The sequence below is a fragment of the Cavia porcellus genome, unplaced genomic scaffold (genome assembly GCF_034190915.1).
Source record: "Cavia porcellus strain 051 isolate PalLab524CR breed Dunkin Hartley unplaced genomic scaffold, mCavPor4.1 scaffold_7, whole genome shotgun sequence".
Classification (NCBI taxonomy): domain Eukaryota; kingdom Metazoa; phylum Chordata; class Mammalia; order Rodentia; family Caviidae; genus Cavia; species Cavia porcellus.
In genome coordinates this window covers 81,180,254-81,198,253 of record NW_026947490.1, presented here as the reverse complement: position 1 = coordinate 81,198,253, position 18,000 = coordinate 81,180,254, and the positions used below count along the sequence as shown (strand labels likewise).

Sequence of the window (18,000 nt, the reverse complement as noted above, 5' to 3'; positions counted from 1 at the left end):
CCAAATCCACATTTATTTTATCTGTAGAGATGTTAATTAAAAAAGTGTCATAAAACTGTCCCTCTTAAACTGTGGGTCATATAGTGGGACAACACTACTGCCTATAGGCACATGTTTATTAAAAAAAGGTCTTACCATGGACTTGCTGTGTAAGAATCTGAGAATGAGACTGACTTTGGTGGAGAATCACTTAAGTTTGCCAGAAGGTTTTGGCTGAATGTGCGCTTTCTTAATGGAAATCTATAGCTGAGGGTCTGAGGGATACAGATTTCTATCAGTTCTGCATCTTTCCCCACCCTGTGCCCACGGTTACCCACCACGCAGCTGGCTGTAAGGCACCACCTGTTATTTCCAACTAACACAAGCCCTTTCCTGGCTTATTTTCCTAGCTCTTCCTATTCTCTGGTGCCTTTTGAAATTGACTAAGACAGATGAGACTGTTCCCAACAGTTGGAAAAAAGAAACCAAAATAACAAAGGCAAACGTATTCTAAAAGACTTTCACCAACATCGCCCTGGCGTAAGAGCCACGCGGAATGCAGAGCCCGGAGCACAATTGCAGCTCCTCACTCTGCTGCCCCTGCTTCCCGCAGCTCTGGCTTCACCTTCCGCAGACAGCTGCCCCTGCGCTCCACTGAGGGTGTGGCCGGGCAGCCGCAGGCCTGCTGCTTACACGTGGTCTGTCGGCCTGAGTAAGGGGTTGGTGTCAGTCTCCTTTTTCTTCTTCTGTCCAACATAAACTGGTTTCCCAGAGTTCTGAGACTACTCAGAGACTTTTCTACTAATTAAAAAGAAAAAAGATCCAAGCCAGGCATGGTAGTGCATGTTGTAATCCCAGTATTTTGGGGGGCTGAAGCAGGAAGACTGGACGTTTCAAGTCCAGCCCAGGAACTTAGTGAGACTGAGAAGAGGGGAGGGAAGGAGAGGAAAAAGAGGGAAGGGAAGGGGAGAGAAGGGGAGGAAAGGACCCAGCTGTGAATTGAGAAGTCAGCAGAAGAGAGCCATCACCAAACCTGGAGACTTCTTTGAAGGGAGTAAAAACAAAGGTAGAGCTGGGCATGGTGGCGGCATGCCTGCAATCCCAGCTGGGTCCTCTGAGGAGCCTGCAGTGACCAGGGAGCAAAAATCTCTGAAGCTCTATTGTAAGGCAGGTATTAAAGCCTAGAAAACGTGTTTGTAACAATTTTTCTTTCTGCTTTTGGAAAGTGTCTTGTTCTGCCCAGGATGGTCTCACACTCTTAAGATGTAAAGGCCCTCTTGCCTCAGCCTCCTAAGCGCAGGGTTATAGGCGCACCCCACCACACCCGGCTTACAACAGGTTTTCTTACCCTAGCTGCCCTCCTTGGTAAAATAGTAAGCAGCTGAGCACAGCTAATCTACAAAGATTATTTCCTACTTTATAGAGGAATTACCATTCTGATAACACTAATGGCAAGAGATAAAGATGAGTCACACTTCTTGCCTAGGAAAGGAGGTGACTAAGTTTCCCCAAATAGAAGCTCTCTTCAACAGAGGATTCACGATCTCTGATTTTCTGTTTTTCTTTTTCTGAAGAAAACATTTCTCAACCTATCTCTAGTTCTGATCAGTATATTGTTATAAAATTTACATGTTATTGTTTCCACAGCAACCCGACAGGATCAGATGTCTCTATCTGAAAGAAAATGCTTTCTTCTTTTAAAGGAATCACATTCTTCTATAGAATTAAAAATCCAAATTTAGCAGAATATAAAATCTAGAACATAAAATACAACAGGAAATTTACAAACAGATATAAAGTAGTTTTTACTGACTGATTTTATTATGCAGTTTGGTTTTTATAAAAGCTTGATGCCAAGACAGTAAATCATTTCAGACTAACTTACCAATGGCCTTGGTATAATGCCTTGCACCAAGCAAAAGTTCTGGAGCCCGATACCAAAATGTCACAACTACAGGATCCAAATCCGCTAGTGGCTTTAGAGGAGAATTGAATAATCTGGCAAAACCCATGTCAGCTAAAAAATAAAAAAAATTATAAAACTCAGACTGATATACTATTAGAATCATGAAATAATAAAAATAGCCACTAACACCTTATAAAAGGAGTATTTTTCCTTTAAGAAAAAAAAAATCAGCTACACCTTTCTTGTAGGCACTCTATATGTATCACTTCCTTTACCTCCGTCCGTGCCTCCCGTGGTAGAGTCTACTATTGTGCCTGTTTTACTGAGAAGGGCACTCAGGTCTCAAAGGTACGACTTGCTCAGGGTTCAGAGATGGTACCAGGTTCAATCAGGTTTAGAATACAGCTCTGACTTCAGATTCCTTTCTTTCTTTCATTTTTTTAAAGACCAGGTCTCACTATGCAGTTCAGGCTAGCCTAAACTATGATCCTCCTGCCTCAGCCACCTAAGTCATGGCATTACAGGCATGTACCACCATTCCCAACAATTCCTTTCTTTCAGAGACAGTTATAATATTTTCAATGTTTTAAAATGAAAAATTAGTTTTAAAAACCTCCTATGATTAACATGGCTTCTGTGTACCATGCACACCTAAGAAGTTATTGCATCTCATCACGGCACGTGCTGATGCCAGCTCCTACAAACTCACCAGAGCAGACTCACACACTTCACTGACCTGCACTTGCTGAGAGCATACTGGTAACCCGGAATTGGCTACAGTTAGTGCATTTACATCATAGTAAACAACAAAGGCCACAGACTGGAACTCCACCATGCCACCCAGAGAGTCATTACTGAAAAGTAACTAACATCACACGTATTTCCAAGAATATGCATAGGACATATAAGAAATAAGTTTTTTAATTTAGTATTTAATAAAGGCCTAAATCAAAGAAAACTGATTTAATCACTGGGGTATATAAAACCAGTAAGAATAATGTTTAAACTACACTAAGGCATACAAAGCAATTTTCTTAATATTTCATAAACAATTATAAAGCACTCTACAGTTTACAAATGCCTTTCATATACATCATAAATCACTTCATTTAATCTTTACAAAAACATACTTTTTCATTTTGTTCCTCATTTATGAGATGAAGCGCCTGGGGTCTAAAGCAGTTAAATGATTTGCCCATGCTTACAGGGATGTTCAATCAGCACTCAACAAGAATCATAGTACTATGATATTATGTCGGCGTTCAGTCTTAACCTCTTAATCACTGATCTGACATCCAATAAATTATACCTATCATAACTGTAAGCACAAAGGCAAAGTCACAATAATAAGCCTCTACATTTTGAAAAGTATTACACAGTACATAGTGAATATATATAATAGGTCCCAAAGAACTATAAAAGGCTTCCACCTTAAGACTATGGAGTATTACTCTTCAACTAATGATTGATTAGATGATTATAGTATCATGTGATTTAAAGCGAATATGGTATGATCATCATGCATTATGATTTTAATTCATTGTAACTTTGTTTCTTTAGCATTTAAATAACTTGAGAAGACTTTCTGAGAGTGCTTTGGGTTATCCAGGTCTTAAAAAACAGAGCTATCCATGGAAGTCTGGGCTGATACCTGTTCTTTTTTAAGTGAAGTTCCCTAAAGCAAACAAAAATATTCCATGATTTTACCAATATGACACTTGTTATTCTAAAATATTACACAATATTCAAAGCACTGTCTTGTATATTTAATAGGTACTTATTGTTGATGAAGTATGCCATTAAATATATGAACACAATTGTATATGTTATGATTAATCAGATTAAACAATCAGATGTTGATTCTTATTGATAGCAAAGTATGACAGAATGCTGTTTCATCCATCGGGGGCATTTTCCCCCTGCCTGTCAAGCATACTGGGAAGTAATTCTATTTATTTTTATTAGTACACGTTTGTGGAATATAATGATTACATTCATTGGGGGCCTTGGTACATGCGCATAGCAATCTCAATTCTTTTACTCCCCCAACCCTTTTATTTTTCTGAGAATTTTACTGCATAATCCAGTCTGGCCTTGAGCTTGCTAGATAGACCACTGGGCATGAACTTAACATTTGCCTGCCTCAGTCTCCTGTAGGCTGCAAGTAAAGGCATGAACCATTACACCTGGCAGAAAGAATTTCAAAGCTGCTACAGTGGGTAATTTCCCCTCTTACTCTCTAACTTCTTTCTTTTAAGCCACATCTATTATTCACTGTCAAATGGAATCTAGGCCAGAAAAAAATACTACTCTTAAAAACAATTCATGCCCGTTGTATGAACTTTAAAGGAGATTCAAATCACTTCTGAAATAACTACTAATTTAGACAAAAGGTAATAGCCTAAATATTACTATAGTAGTTGGTTCTCTAAAATTAGATATGGCTTGAATTGTTCAATTAAACAGGGGTATGGAATTCTGATCGGGTGCTAGTTTGACAGTATGGAATGAAAGAAAAGTGGTAACACACAGGGCCTACCACCCAAGGAGCTTAACAAACTAGACCGAGTAGACTCAGCATAACACAGGGATAAACACCATGAGACTACGAGATCTGCTAGTTTCCTACTAAATGTGCGTGGGGCGGGAGGTGCAGGGAGATTTGTGTTTTCTAAGGCATTATCTAGAACAATGTTTCACAAACATTTGTGGAAGTAGACTACATGAAAAGTGGAACATGAGATGGACCCTGTGGGAATATTATTTTTAAATGGAGAGAGACAGAGAGAAACAGAGAGAAAGGGAGAAAGTACGTGTTTTAGGGAAGCCCTGGAAAGGCTTTGGTCTGCTGAGGAAGGACAGATTCAGATACAAAAAAGGGCACCATGTGTTTCCGTCCGAGTTTGTAGGTCTCCTTAGCCAAAGGAGGACTGCACTAAAGCACAAAGCATAGGCATCAGCACCACTGACTTTCATTTACTAATTCTGTGGTGCTGGGGATCAAATGAATCCAGTGCTTTGAACAAAGTAGACAAACACTCTACACTTTTTTTTTTTTTTTGGACACAGAATCTCACTGTATAGTTCAGGCTGGCCAGACACCCTGGCCTCAGCCTCTCGAGTGTGGGGTTACAGCTGTGTGCCATCATACCTGGCCCTCACATCATTTAAAAATACCAGTAATTCTGGGCTAAGGAGGTCACTCAGTGGTAGAGCTCTCACCTAGGAAATGTGGAGACCTAGCTTAATCCTCGCTCTCTGAAAAATAGTAACCAAAACTTAACATGTGCCATTAGAACAAAATTTATCAGCAATTTAATCAATGATTTGATGGCTCATAGACTTTTGTTAATTATGATTATTAATTATTGCTTATTTTTAACTCTGGCTATGCCCCTAATCTTGGATGGAATTACAATCCTAAAATTCCTAACAATAAGGTAACAAGTGGCCTGACCAGATACAGAATTTTGTGTTGAGAAGTAGTAAAAACAGAAGAATTTAGATTGGGGTGACTGGGATTAAGGTAATAAGTGCTACTAACAAGAAAGAACATAAGGGGCTGGGGATTTAGCTCAGCAGCATAAGCGCCTGCCTTGCAAGCAGGCAGTCGTGAGTTCGATTCCTGGTACCGATAAAAAAAAAAAGAAAAAGCCAATGTCATGGTTTATGTTTGTGTCCTCCAGGCCTCATGAGTTTGCATTGTTCATATGTGATGGTTCATTGTATAGTGCTTGGATTAATGGTGTCAGTGCTCCACCCACATAGGGGGTAGAGCCAGGATGTAATGTAATGGCAGGAAGAAGGTGTGTCTTTCTCTTCGCTGGTTCGAGCTTGCCATTTGCAGCTGCCATGAACGGCGGTCCAGCCATGCCCGCCTGTCTTGGAGCCAACTGAGTGTGGACTGAAACCTCCAAAAACTGTAAAAAATAAACCTTTCCTTTCCCAACTTTGGGCTTCAGGTATTTTGTCTCAGCAACGAGTAAAAAGTAACTAAAACAGAATTTGGTACTGAGGAGTGGGGTCGTTTGCTGTGACTATACCTGACCATGTTTTTCAAGAGGCTTTGGAAATGGCTTGTGGGCGGAGTTTGGAAAGCTTTGGACATGTCGCCTGGATGCATAGAGCTGGAGCAGCTTAGGCTGTTCTGTAGAGGAGATTCTGGTCAGAGCTCAGGAGACCAGAAAGCTGATGGAAAGCCTGATGGCAAAGACCAGGCTTGGGAGGTTTCTGCTGGGAAGGACTGCATTGGTCGTTGGACTCCACAATATGTGTTATGGCTTAGCAGAAAGTTTGTCTGCATTTTGCTCCTGCCCAGAGACTTTGCCTGAGACTGAGACAAAGGGCAATAGACTGATTAATCTTGAAAAAGAAATTAAAAAGCAACCAAATGTTGAGGCTGTGGCATGGCTATTGTTGGTGGCTTTCAGCCAGCTTTATGTTTTGGGAAGAGCCCAGCAGGATAATGTACAATGCTGTGAGTTTGGCCCGAAGGAAGATTCCAGGAAGGGTGTGGATTGTAAAGACAGAGTTGAGATTTTGATTCCTGAGGAGAAACAGAGAGATAAGAAAGATGGCCCCGGGGCATCCCAGGAAGCAAGTCCCCACCCTGTGCAGGCTCACAACAAAGATGAAAAATTTTGCTCAGAGGAAAAATCTACAGAGTGCCAAGCTCCAGAATGGCGACAGAGGCCACGTGAAGTTCCAGAATGGCGGCAACATAGAGAAGCTTTTCATCACAATCAGGTAAACAGAGCCCTGTGATCCAGGCAACTGACCCCTACAGCCAAGAGAGAGAAAAGCCTGGCTGCTTCAGCTAGCAGCAAACCTTGGCGGCATCCACAAGGTGCTGATTTTAGGTGCAAGGAAAATGCACGAATTCTGAGGGTAAGACAGCTTCCACCTCGATTGCAAAGGGCCTGGCTGGCCAAGCAGTGTGCCCCTGAGAGGGCAATTTGTGAAGATGTAAGTGTGAAGCCGAAGGTACAGTGGAGACTCCAGAAGTTTGGAAAAGCCAGAAATGTGGGTGACCCAAGGGAAGCTGCAAAAAGCGAGCAGAGAAGACTTAAGAGAAAAGCTGCGGGAGTTGAAATCACCAGAAGTGCCCTGGGGGTGGAATCACCCAAGGCTTTTGGAACTTGCAACCAGATTGCTTCAGATGCTGAGTGTAGAACTCTAGGACTTAATGTTTGCCCTGCTGGATGTTGGAATTGCTTTATTTCGAATGCTTTCTATTCTCCTGTTTTTAACTTTTGGAATGGTAATGTTATCTTGTGCCTTTGCATTTCAGAAATGTTTAACCTTGTTTCTTTTGTACAGGGGCTTACAGTTAAGAGTTTGCCATAGATCTTGGAGGAGACTTGGGACTTGGACTTTTCAGCAATGTTGAAGCTGTTAGGACTTTGCCAACTCTTGGAAGTGGACTAAATGTCTTTTGTATAAAGGATGTACATGAGTCCTGGGGGCCAGGGGTGGAATGTCATGGTTTACGTTTGTGTCCCCCAGGCCTCATGAGTTTGCATTGTTCATATGTGATGGTTCATTGTATAGTGCTTGGATTGATGGTGTCAGTGCTCCACCTACATAGGGGTGGAGCCAGGATGTGATGTAATGGCAGGAAGAAGGTGCGTTTTTCTCTTTGCTGGTTTGAGTTTGCTGCTGGCGGCCGCCATGAACTGCAGCTCACCCATGCCTGTCTTTCTTGGAGACAACTGAGTGTGGACTGAAACCTCCAAAAACTGTAAGAAATAAACCTTTCCTTTCCCAACTTTGGGCTTCAGGTATTTTGTCTCAGCGACGAACATAAAGTGACTAAGACAGCCAAAAAGGAAAAAAAAAAAAAAAAAGAATGTAAGATGATAATGAATCTGACTTGGAACAAAGGAGATTAATTTGCTAGGATGATGTGTAAAGAATCCAGCTGGAGGGCCAAGGATACAGCTCAGTGGCACAGAGCCCGCCTGTCAAGTGCAAGGTCCTGAGTTCAATTCATAGTACAAAACAAAACAAAACAAAACAAAAAAAAAAAAATCCAGCTGGAGTGAGAAACTAGATGATCTAGATTTTAGAATCCAAAATTTTGAGGCCATAATTCATCAACTGCCTAATAAAGTAAAGGAAGTTGTGTCCTAACTCAGTGGATAGTGCTTTGAAACAACAAGATAATAGAGTAAGCGGCAGTAATGATTAAAATGCAGATATGACAACAAAAGCTGCAGGAGAAAAATACAATTATGCAGTGTCATAAGATGACAGGAGATCAAGCTAGTCTACTAGATTTGGTAAGATCGAGCTCACAGTTGTTTTCTGAGATGGAACTGGATGCAAGATGTAACTAGGACCAAAGGATGAGCATCAGGGGTAGTCCAGAAGTACAGAACAAGAGGAAGAAACAGATGCTGAAACATCAAGATGGGTGAGATTTATTTACATTGGAAAGAGAAATGTGAATGTTTAAAGAAAAAGGAGAAACTTGAGATGGGAAAAAATGAGAGTGCTGTGAGGAGCGAATTTCAGTAGGGCGGGAGGACATTTCGAGGTCCGCCCGGGTGCGAGTAAGGAAGGGTCATTCTCCGGGGCTCTTTCCAAAGCAGAGCTGTGTTGACAGAGGGAAGGTCTGTGGCTCTCTCCGATATCGCCACGGTGGCCTTGTTTGTCGGGACTCTGAGGACCAGGAATCCAATCCTAGCTCTGAAAAGCTGAGTAAACTACAACCTTATCTCTAAAAATCCAGCTTTCCTCATCGAGTACCTACCTTTAAGAGTGGTTATACAAAACACAGCACTATGAAAGCATCTACAACACTGTTTACATTTCACTGTCTCTCAAAGGGAGAGAATATACCTTTTTTTCACTTGCACCTGGAAAAAGTAGCTACTCAATAAATACTTGTAAGAAAAAGAATGTGCATATAAAATAAAAACAGGAACAAGTGAGGCGTGGTAGAGAAAGGAGGGGAAGGAAGAGAAAGAAAGCCGCCACAGGGTGCTTACTAACATCACATTTTGTTTATTTTCGTTTTGGGGACAGGATCTTGCTATGTAGCTCAGGCTGGCTTCCAACTCACAGCAATCCTCTTGCCTCAGCCTCCTGAGTGCTGGGATCGCAAGCATGTGCTGCCATGCTCAGCTGGACATCACATTTTTTGAATGAAGCTCAATCTGAGCAAACTCAGAGTAGAGATGTAATGAAGGGGAAGTAGTTTTAGTACAGCTTCTTCAGAAATTAGGCCAAGGAAGTAACTGAGAAAGCAGAAAGCCAAGCAGCAGGGCAGGTTCAGTTGAATTAGGAAAACATGAATTTACAGTAGGTCAAGTTTGCAAATCACCTCTATGATAGAGTATTTTAAAAGTGCAGAAAGTAGGCCGATGAAACAAAATTTATTTTTAATTTATTCTAACAAAGCACTGATAATTATAAATGTAACTTCTTCCATCTCTTTTTTGAGACAGAGTATCACTATGTACTACATGCTGGCCTTGAACTTGGAATTCTCCTGCTTCAGGCTCCTGAGTAGTGAGTTTATAGGTGAGCAACACCATGTCCAGTTCACTCTGTGCAATTTCTACTAAAAGAAGTTAGAGTAAAGCATTACTGAGCTCATTTTCTCTCTGAATATGTTACACACACCCACACCCACACAACACTGGTTTTACCTCCAGGGTGGAGCAAATATCAATATAGATAAAAGATTCCTGTGGCATCTTAAGCAAAGATAGGCAGGAAAGAGACTAAGCACACATACTCATTTAGAAAGACTACATTAGTACCTGGCACAGGACATGCTGGGTGGGGTAGCCAAGTGGGTGGAACCTCTAAGGGTCCCTGTGAACTGCCAGTCAGGGTTAGGAGGATGTGTACAGGGAGAGAAGATTTGGTAACACTAAGATAAACAGTAAGACTTAGGGAATTGTACTTAGGATGGCTGTGATGTACACACATGCCTGGGCTACTGCATAGCAGTGAATGATTTTGTGGAGTTTGTCAATTCCAAGATGCCTTAACTTAGAACTATAGAATCTAATTTTGGGAAAAGGGCTACAGGCTTTATACACTATCTACCTACTTTTTCCAACAACTCTTCCAAAAAATTATGAGAATGTAATTTTAAAATTAACTACTTAAATAAGGATACTAAAAAGGGTAACCACACCTCTGCAGTCACTTTAGTTTCTTAATCAATTAATTTAGGAATAATTACCTACCAATTTTGACTCTCCCTCTCTCAGGACCTTCTCCCATTACTAGGATATTTGCTGGTTTCTAGAAATAAAAATAGAGCATTCAAATTACTATGCTTATTCTTTTGACATGCTCTAAAATGGAAACACTTATATATGCAAATTTCATTTCTGTATTTTCATCAAAACTAAACTTAAAATCAAATATTGTGTACTTTCTCTACATAAAGCACTTAACATTCTAGAACTTAGCACTAACTTTATATAATCATCCTTGCCATAGATACATACCTTATTTCCAAAATTATGCATGTCACACAAATAATTACATAGTAAAGGTATTATTTTCTATTCGCCACACAGAAAAAATAGTCATTGTTAAATCTGTACAAAGTATATACTTAGTGCCCACAACAAAGTTTATGTGGTTGTAATTTTTTATATGAATTTTTAATCCACAACATAATTGCTGTTAAGCAAATGAAAGAGACTTTGCTAAATATTTCTAAACTACTACTGGAAATAATGCTCAACATTCAACAAAGTCCATTGTAATTCATGTCAACCACTGTACATGCAAAAGTGAAAAAATTCAAACAATTTCAAGAAGCAGAAAAATAAACACCAAGGCTAATACAGAGCTATGTAAAGACAAGGGGACTCCAAGGTATCTGCCATCTTTACAGACATCCTCTCCTGCAGGTATTTGAAACAGAACCAGAAACTGTGATGCATGGAGTAAGGGTAGGGAGAGACAAGTTACTCCATTATAAACCCTTTGAAGAAAAACCTGCATGTTTTTCATATATAGGATTCATTTATTCATTGAATGTATTTTTCACTATTTTCTAGGGTAGGCTCAGACTCAGTATTACGAGGAAAAACAAAAGCATAGCAAACCAAGCCCCTATTCTCTGACTGCTCACTATATTTTATATAAGCTTTATACAACCTTAGAAGCCAGTGCTATGTATGAAATAATAGAGGCCTGAAGTTTTCAGAGATTAAACTAGATCACTTTAAAGATCCTTTCCAATCTGCGGATTTTTAAAAACATTTCAACAAACACAACACTAAGACATAGTTCGAAGGAGGAAGTGGTTAATAAACTAGTCATTTCATCATTAAGGGAGGGTTCAGGAGGTGAGAGTGGGGCCAGAGTCTATGAGCCAGGTACTGAAAACTACGGAGCAGAGCAGAGACGTGGCAGGAGGGGAAGCCTCAGAGCAGGAATGTGCAGGGGACCGTCTGACTAAACAGCAAAGAGAAAGCTCCTGTTGGGGTGGTAGGATGAACCCAGATTCTGGAGAGTCAGAAACGCCAGATGAAATGATCTGACCCTTACAGGATAGGGAGGTAAGGGCACTGGGCATGAAGTGACAGGGAAATGGAGAGGAAGACAGAGAGCTGAGAAACATTTTGGAGGAGAAAATTCACGAGAGTATAACTGGGTGTAGTCAAAAGGATTAAGAAAAAAGAATGATCAAGATTTCACTAGAGTTGGGGCATGATGGGACAATCTGTAGTTCTAGCACTCTAGGAGGCTGAGGCAGAAAGATCATAAATTTGAGCCCAGCCTGGGCAACCTAGCAAGACCCTGTCTTTGATGAGGGCAAAAGGGTAGCTAGGATATGCAGCTCAGTGTGAAGGACATGGGTTCAATCCCCAGTACCAAAAAGAAAAGGTACCCTAAGAAACATTAACTGTAAAGAATGACTATATACTCCCTAAAACATTTGTTCAAACTGACATCACGGGGCTGAGGATTTAGCTCAGCGCATAAGCGCCTGCCTTGCAAGCAGGCAGTCATGAGTTCGATCCCCGGTACCGATAAAAAGGAAAAAGACAAAAAAAAACCCCAAAACCTGACATCACAGGGGTCAAGGGCACCCACAACAACCTTCACTCCTTCTCGAAATACAGTATGCTTGTGGATAAAGTGGTAAGGAAAGACCGAATGGGCTACAGAGCTGATGGCACTCTCACAAGTCAGCGCGAACACTAAATCCTGGGCCACCAGGCAAGGTGGGGAAGCTCACTGCTTCCTCCGTAAGCTCCAAGACCTTCAAGGGGGCCGAAACTAGACACTGTAAGTAGGAACAAATCAAACTCTGCAGGAAAACCTTGAAGGTGAACAATGAGTTTTCTAGCAAAAAGGCAATTCTTTCCATACTAGTTTAAAAAGAAAATTCTTTTACATGTTACTGACATGTAAAGCCACCTGAACAAAAGGACCATAAAAACTACAAGTTAGGCAAACTGCTAAAGGAAAACACATCAACTGCAGAAATGTGAGACATAAAACAAAGGTTTATGCTTAGTTTGAAAACAAAGGCATTATTAGGATCACAAAAGGTCACTATATAATGATACAAGCTTCAATTTATCAGAAAAAGACAATAATTCTGACTTGTCATATTCTTTGTATGCATAGAAAGCCTAACCAGATACAACCCCAGGATAGAAAAAGACCAATAACATACTTTTCTCAATTACTGATACCACAAAAAGACAAAAGATTAGTAAAAATGTACACTATCTAAAAAATACAATTAACAAGGATGAACAAGTGAATATACACACAATTTTTTACCCATTAAGTACAGAATACACATTTTTCTCAGGCATGCATGGCCTATTTACAAAAGTTAATCTTGTACTAATAGGTCTCAAGAAATTTCAAGGGATGGTCATGAGTTCAATTCCTGGTATCAAAAAAAAAAAAGAAAAAGAAAAATCAAGGAAGTTGTTCACAGATTATGTTCTCTGACCACAACATGATTAAGTTAAAAGTCAATTATAAAAGTAAAAAAGTAAAACTTCATCTATTTGGAATTTCTGAAATATTTTTAAGACACTCAAAGATAAAAAGAAAAACAAAACAAATCCCCCCCCGCAAACAAAAAAGTTATAACTGAAACCTTACAGTACTTTCAAAACCTGTGACATAATATTTATAAAGGAAATTTATAGCCTTAGATGTTTATGTTAAGAAAAAAGAAAACAACAGAAATAACGAATTACATGCTAAAGTTAAGCAAATGCCAAAGAAAACAAATGAACAAAAAGACCCAAAAAAACAAACAAAAAGATAAACATAAGGGCAGAAATTTACGCAGCAGAGAGGTTTCATGGAACCTTTAGGGACAACTGGATCAAGACAAGAAAAGGTACAAATAAAACCGTGTTATGAATACGAAAAAGAAGTACAACTACAGGTCCAGTGCAGGACAGAAAAATAAAGAATGGAGAACTTTATTTGAAAAAAGTATAAACTTTATATGTATTAATGTCAAGAACATGCAATATAAACTGATTCAAAATTAATTAGAAAACCTGATGAACTGAGAAATGCTAAATAAGGTGAAACTATATTTAAAAATCTTACTGCTGAGAAAATACCAATCCCAGATAGTTTTTAAGGCAAGTTCTCCAAATTTTTCAAAAAGAATATTTTCAGAGTAAAAATACAGATAATGCCCCAAATACAATTCTAAGAGGCTAGTTTAATATACACAGCAAAAACAGATAAAACATGAAAAAGAAAAATTTCCGACCAGACTCACTCTAAGTATAGATACAAAATACTAAACAAAATGTTAGTAAAATGCCAGGTGTGGTGGTGCATGCCTGTAATTCTAGTATGCTCAAGCAGGAGGATTGCTCTGAGTTCGAGGTCTTCCCAGAGTACCTAGAGAATTCAAGGCCAGCCTGTGTTGCAGAGTGAAACACTATCTCAAAGTAAAATAAAATAAAATAAATCCATCTTGGTATTCCTACACCAAGATGGCCTAACATGAGAAAAATCCATTCTAGATTAAAAAAAACAAAAACATGATGCGATCATTTTGGTAGTTGTTGAAAAGCCAGGTAAAATTTAATATCCATTCACAATAAACATTCTCAGCAAGTCAGAATGGGGGAAAAAAAAAAAAACTAATAAACAGAACATACCAGAAGCTAAGAAGGAAACACTGAAAGTACCCCAGCGCCCACCCAGAGACAGACACACTAGGGCCTGAACCCAGGGCCGATGCCTGGAGGTACATCCCCATCTCTTTCTCATTTTTTATTTTGAGACAGTGTTGCTAAGCCACTAAATTGCCCAATCTGGGTTCGAACTTCCTTTCCTCTCTCCTTCCTTCCCTCTGCAATCAAATCCAAGGCCTCGATCTTTAAAAAAAATTTTTTTAATTTTAGGTCTCACTAAATTGCCCAGGTTGGCCTGGAATCTGCAATCCTGCTTCAGTCTCCCATGCCTGGGCTTACAGGCATGTGCTGCCATGACGAGTGAAATTAAAAAAATTTTTTTTGGTCTTTTTCGTTTTTTATCGGTACCAGGGATTGAACTCACAACTGCCTGCTTGCAAGGCAGGCGCTTATGCCGCTGAGCTAAATCCCCAGCCCCGAAATACAATTCTTCAAAGCCAATACTTCTGTAGCAACAAAACCTACACAATGCGAAGTAGTAAGTATATTAAAGGCTGTACATAATTTGCGTGAAACACACCATGCAAACTTATTTCAAATGACATTAGGAGTCCTGCCAGCTGTGGTGGCAAATATCTGTCATCCCAAGCACTCGGTGGATGGGGCAGGAAGATAACTGCAAGTTGAAAGCCAGGAAAGACCATGGAAAGGGTGGGTTGCGGAAGAAACACCTAAATAAAGAATCCACACTTATTTCTCTCCCACTCTTCCCTTCTCTAACAAACTGCCACTACTTTTGGCTCACTTCGTTTAATTCTTTGAAAGGAATCCAACTCTGGAAGGAGAGACAAGCAAACCCTAACCGGGTAACGTGAAGCTGGTGAGCCACTTTTGAGAAGCAAGCTACCCGATAACACAACAAGTTTTAAAACAGCAGTGACGAATCACTGAATTGTTTTGTTTTGTTTTTTGAGGCAGGGTCTCACTGCATTGTACAGACTGGCCTTGAACTCACTATGTAGCTCAGGCTGGCCTCAAACTCCCTCCTTTTTTTTTTTTTTTTTTTTTTGTCTTTTTCATTTTTATCGGTACCGGGGCTCGAACTCACGACCGCCTGCTTGCAAGGCAGGCTGGCCTCAAACTCACAGAGATCCTCCTGCCTCAGCCTCTCAAATGCTGGGATTACAGATGCACACCACCATGCCCAGCAATCACTGAACTGCAAATAAATGTAAAATATGTTCAGATCTGGGAAGCAGATGTTGAATGAAAAAAAAAAATAAGCAAATTTTAGAAGACTGTATACAAAAAAGATATCATTTTCATATGGTCTAAAATCAAGCAAAACTAAATATACTATTTTGGCACTATGTGGTCCAGGCTGGCCTCACACTTGCTATTGTAGCCCAGGCTACCTCCTACCTTGAACTCACAAAAGCTGGGATTACAGGTGTGAGCCACCATATCTAGCTAAAATGAGCTTATTTTTAAGTAAGAGACTAACTGATTCAAAAGCTAGGGTATTTGTCACCCCTTGGTAGAAGGCAAAAAGAGCTGGATGGGAGGAAACAAACAGAAGCACGCAACTACTAACCTTTTACACTTTCCCCCCCAAACACTGTTTTTTATATGTATATATTAAGAAGACATTATAATCCCAGTTCTTGGGAGGCTGAGGTAGAAGAATCACTCAAGTTTGAGTCCAGCCTGAGCTACAAAGTGAGTTCAAGGTCAGCCTGAACCACATAGGGCAAAAAACAAAACAAAATCTAAAGATAAATAATAAAGGAATGGTCACTGAAGAATAAAGGATAGGCCATTGTTTTCAGTGGCCCAGCAGGTAGTATCTTAAACATTATTTAAGCATTATTTTTGATTCTTTAGAGAAAATTCTCTCTGGAGAAAGTAACAATCAGGGTAAGATGGAAAGTGAGACAATCAAGTGTAAAGAGAAGTCAGGCAGAAACAGAGGAGGTTACAAGACCTGAGGGAAAACTGCACCACAGGTGGTGTAAGCGCCTGCCTGTCAAGTGCAAAGTCTTGCATTTGATCCCCACAGTGCCAACCAAACCAACAAACCAACCACAACCCCCGCCCCCCCAACACACACACATAAACTACCTCAGAAGGTGATGAAACTGGGAAAAAGTAACTTTGTTGGGCATGGTGGTGCACCTCTGATCCTAGCACTGGGGCAGAAGGATTATTTGAGTTCAAGACCAGCCTGGGCTACAAAGTGAGCTCTAGGCCAGCCTGAACTGCACAGTGAGACCCTGTCTCCAAAAGAAAAAAAAAGTGTCTGGTGAAGGAGAGACAGGCTAAGAACTGGGGGTCAGGAAGGACGGAATGATACAATGATACAATGATGAAGACCAGAAAAAGAAACCCCAGAGAAGGGCTTGCTTGCTATTCAAATGGTTCTGCTTTAAGCACAAGTCATCTCAGTAACCAGAGCCTGGTAGGTTCCTAACCGTGTGAGCCTGTGCTCTGAGAATTGGTGGGGGCTACCACAAGGTTTGCAGATGGGCAAGACCAAGGTCATGGTATTTGAAGCAGTCGGAGAAAATCTTGGCTAGCTAGCGGATGGCTACGTGGAGAAAGGGGACTGGAGTCAACGAGAAAGAAGAGAAGGTCATAGAATCCCCAGAGCAGTATGGCGAAAGCGGTGTTTGGGGTATCAATCACAGTGTGACTTTAGGCTTTACATGACTAGAATTACCTATCCCCATCTTGTCATATTTATCTTTCCCTCTTACCCATAACTTTTAAATAATTACATAGTGTGTGTGTGTGTGTGTGTGTGTGTGTGTGTAGGGGGGTGTTTCTCCTGTCCGATCTGATGGCAGAATTTGGAGGGACTACCATTTTCTATTACATTAAATGTTTCTATAATGTTTGATTTTGTAATTTCACTATTATTTATAATAATAGAATGGTATAATTAAGCATAAATAATGCTAAGGAGAAGAAAGGGAGAGTAGAGGGAAAAAAGTCAACGAAACAGCCGATGAAGGAACACCAAAAGTAAGAAAACCAACACAGCACCAAGTAAAGCAGTATATGCCTATAGTCCCAGCTGCTGAAGAGGCTGATGCAGAAGGATCACTAGTTGGAGGCTAGACTGGCAACTTCGCAAGACCCTATCTCAAAATCAGGTTTTGAAAAGGGCTTGAAATGTAGTAGGTCTCTGAGGGTGCTTGCCTCGTATGTGTGAGGCCCAAGTTTAAACCCCAGTAACAATGTGATGGCCTGTGTCTAGATGTCTCTCCAGATGTGCCTCATGCAGTCATCAGTGGGGTTTTTTCAGAGGTGGCTGTGTCTACAGTATGTGATGTTCGGGTTGATTCATGGTGCACCGCTAGAATCAAGAGCACCAAGATTAAGGGTATAAATGCATTCCACTGTAAGTAGCCTGGATAAAATATAAGGGATAGAAAGAGCTATAGTTGTCCCTTGTTGCTTTGAGATCTTCTGCCCATCACAAACTGTTTCTTTGCTGGCATGCCACCCTGCTGTAGAACCAGTTGATTGTGGACTGAAACCTCTATAAACTGTGAGTTAAACAAATCTTTCCCCTTTTAGCCTTGGGTGTCAGCCACTTGGTCTCAGGCAAGGCCAGAAAAGTAACTACGAAAAACAGCAACAGGCCTACATAGCAGAGTTCTAGAGGGTGAAAGTAGTTATTAGTTGTAATAGAATGAAAAGTCAAAAAGATGCAATTGGAATGGACAATTAGAAGGTCATTCATGACTCAATAAAAATACTCACTACATATTTATGGAAGACAGACTCAGTAAATGAGGCTCAGAGTAGTGGAAAGAAGGTAAAGGCAGAGTATAGAGCAAACTGTGAAGGGCTTAGAGTAGGACCTACAGGAGACATTATTTTTAAAGTTCTGTAAAATTTTCAAATGAATTATCTTACATGTCATTTGTTATATTATTGTAAACCCTAAAGTATAAGCTTAAAGATGGAATAAAACAATAAAATATGTGATGGAAGCAA

At 40.2% G+C, this 18,000-nt stretch overlaps 1 protein-coding gene across 11 annotated transcripts in view; it reads right to left on the bottom strand.

Moving 5' to 3' along the window:
• Cdk19 (cyclin dependent kinase 19) overlaps nt 1–18,000 on the bottom strand; it is a 175,572-nt gene that overhangs the window by 36,979 nt on the left and 120,593 nt on the right. For 8 of the 11 annotated variants that reach the window (XM_063253903.1, XM_003466444.5, XM_005002223.4 and 5 more), the window contains 2 exons: nt 10,090–10,147; nt 1,865–1,996 (listed from right to left, as the gene is read on the bottom strand). In XM_063253903.1, coding sequence (XP_063109973.1) covers nt 1,865–1,996; nt 10,090–10,147 — 190 coding nt within the window. The remainder of the gene's footprint in view (nt 1–1,864; nt 1,997–10,089; nt 10,148–18,000) is intronic. The other 3 variants (XM_063253907.1, XM_063253906.1, XM_063253905.1) reach the window with 1 other exon arrangement.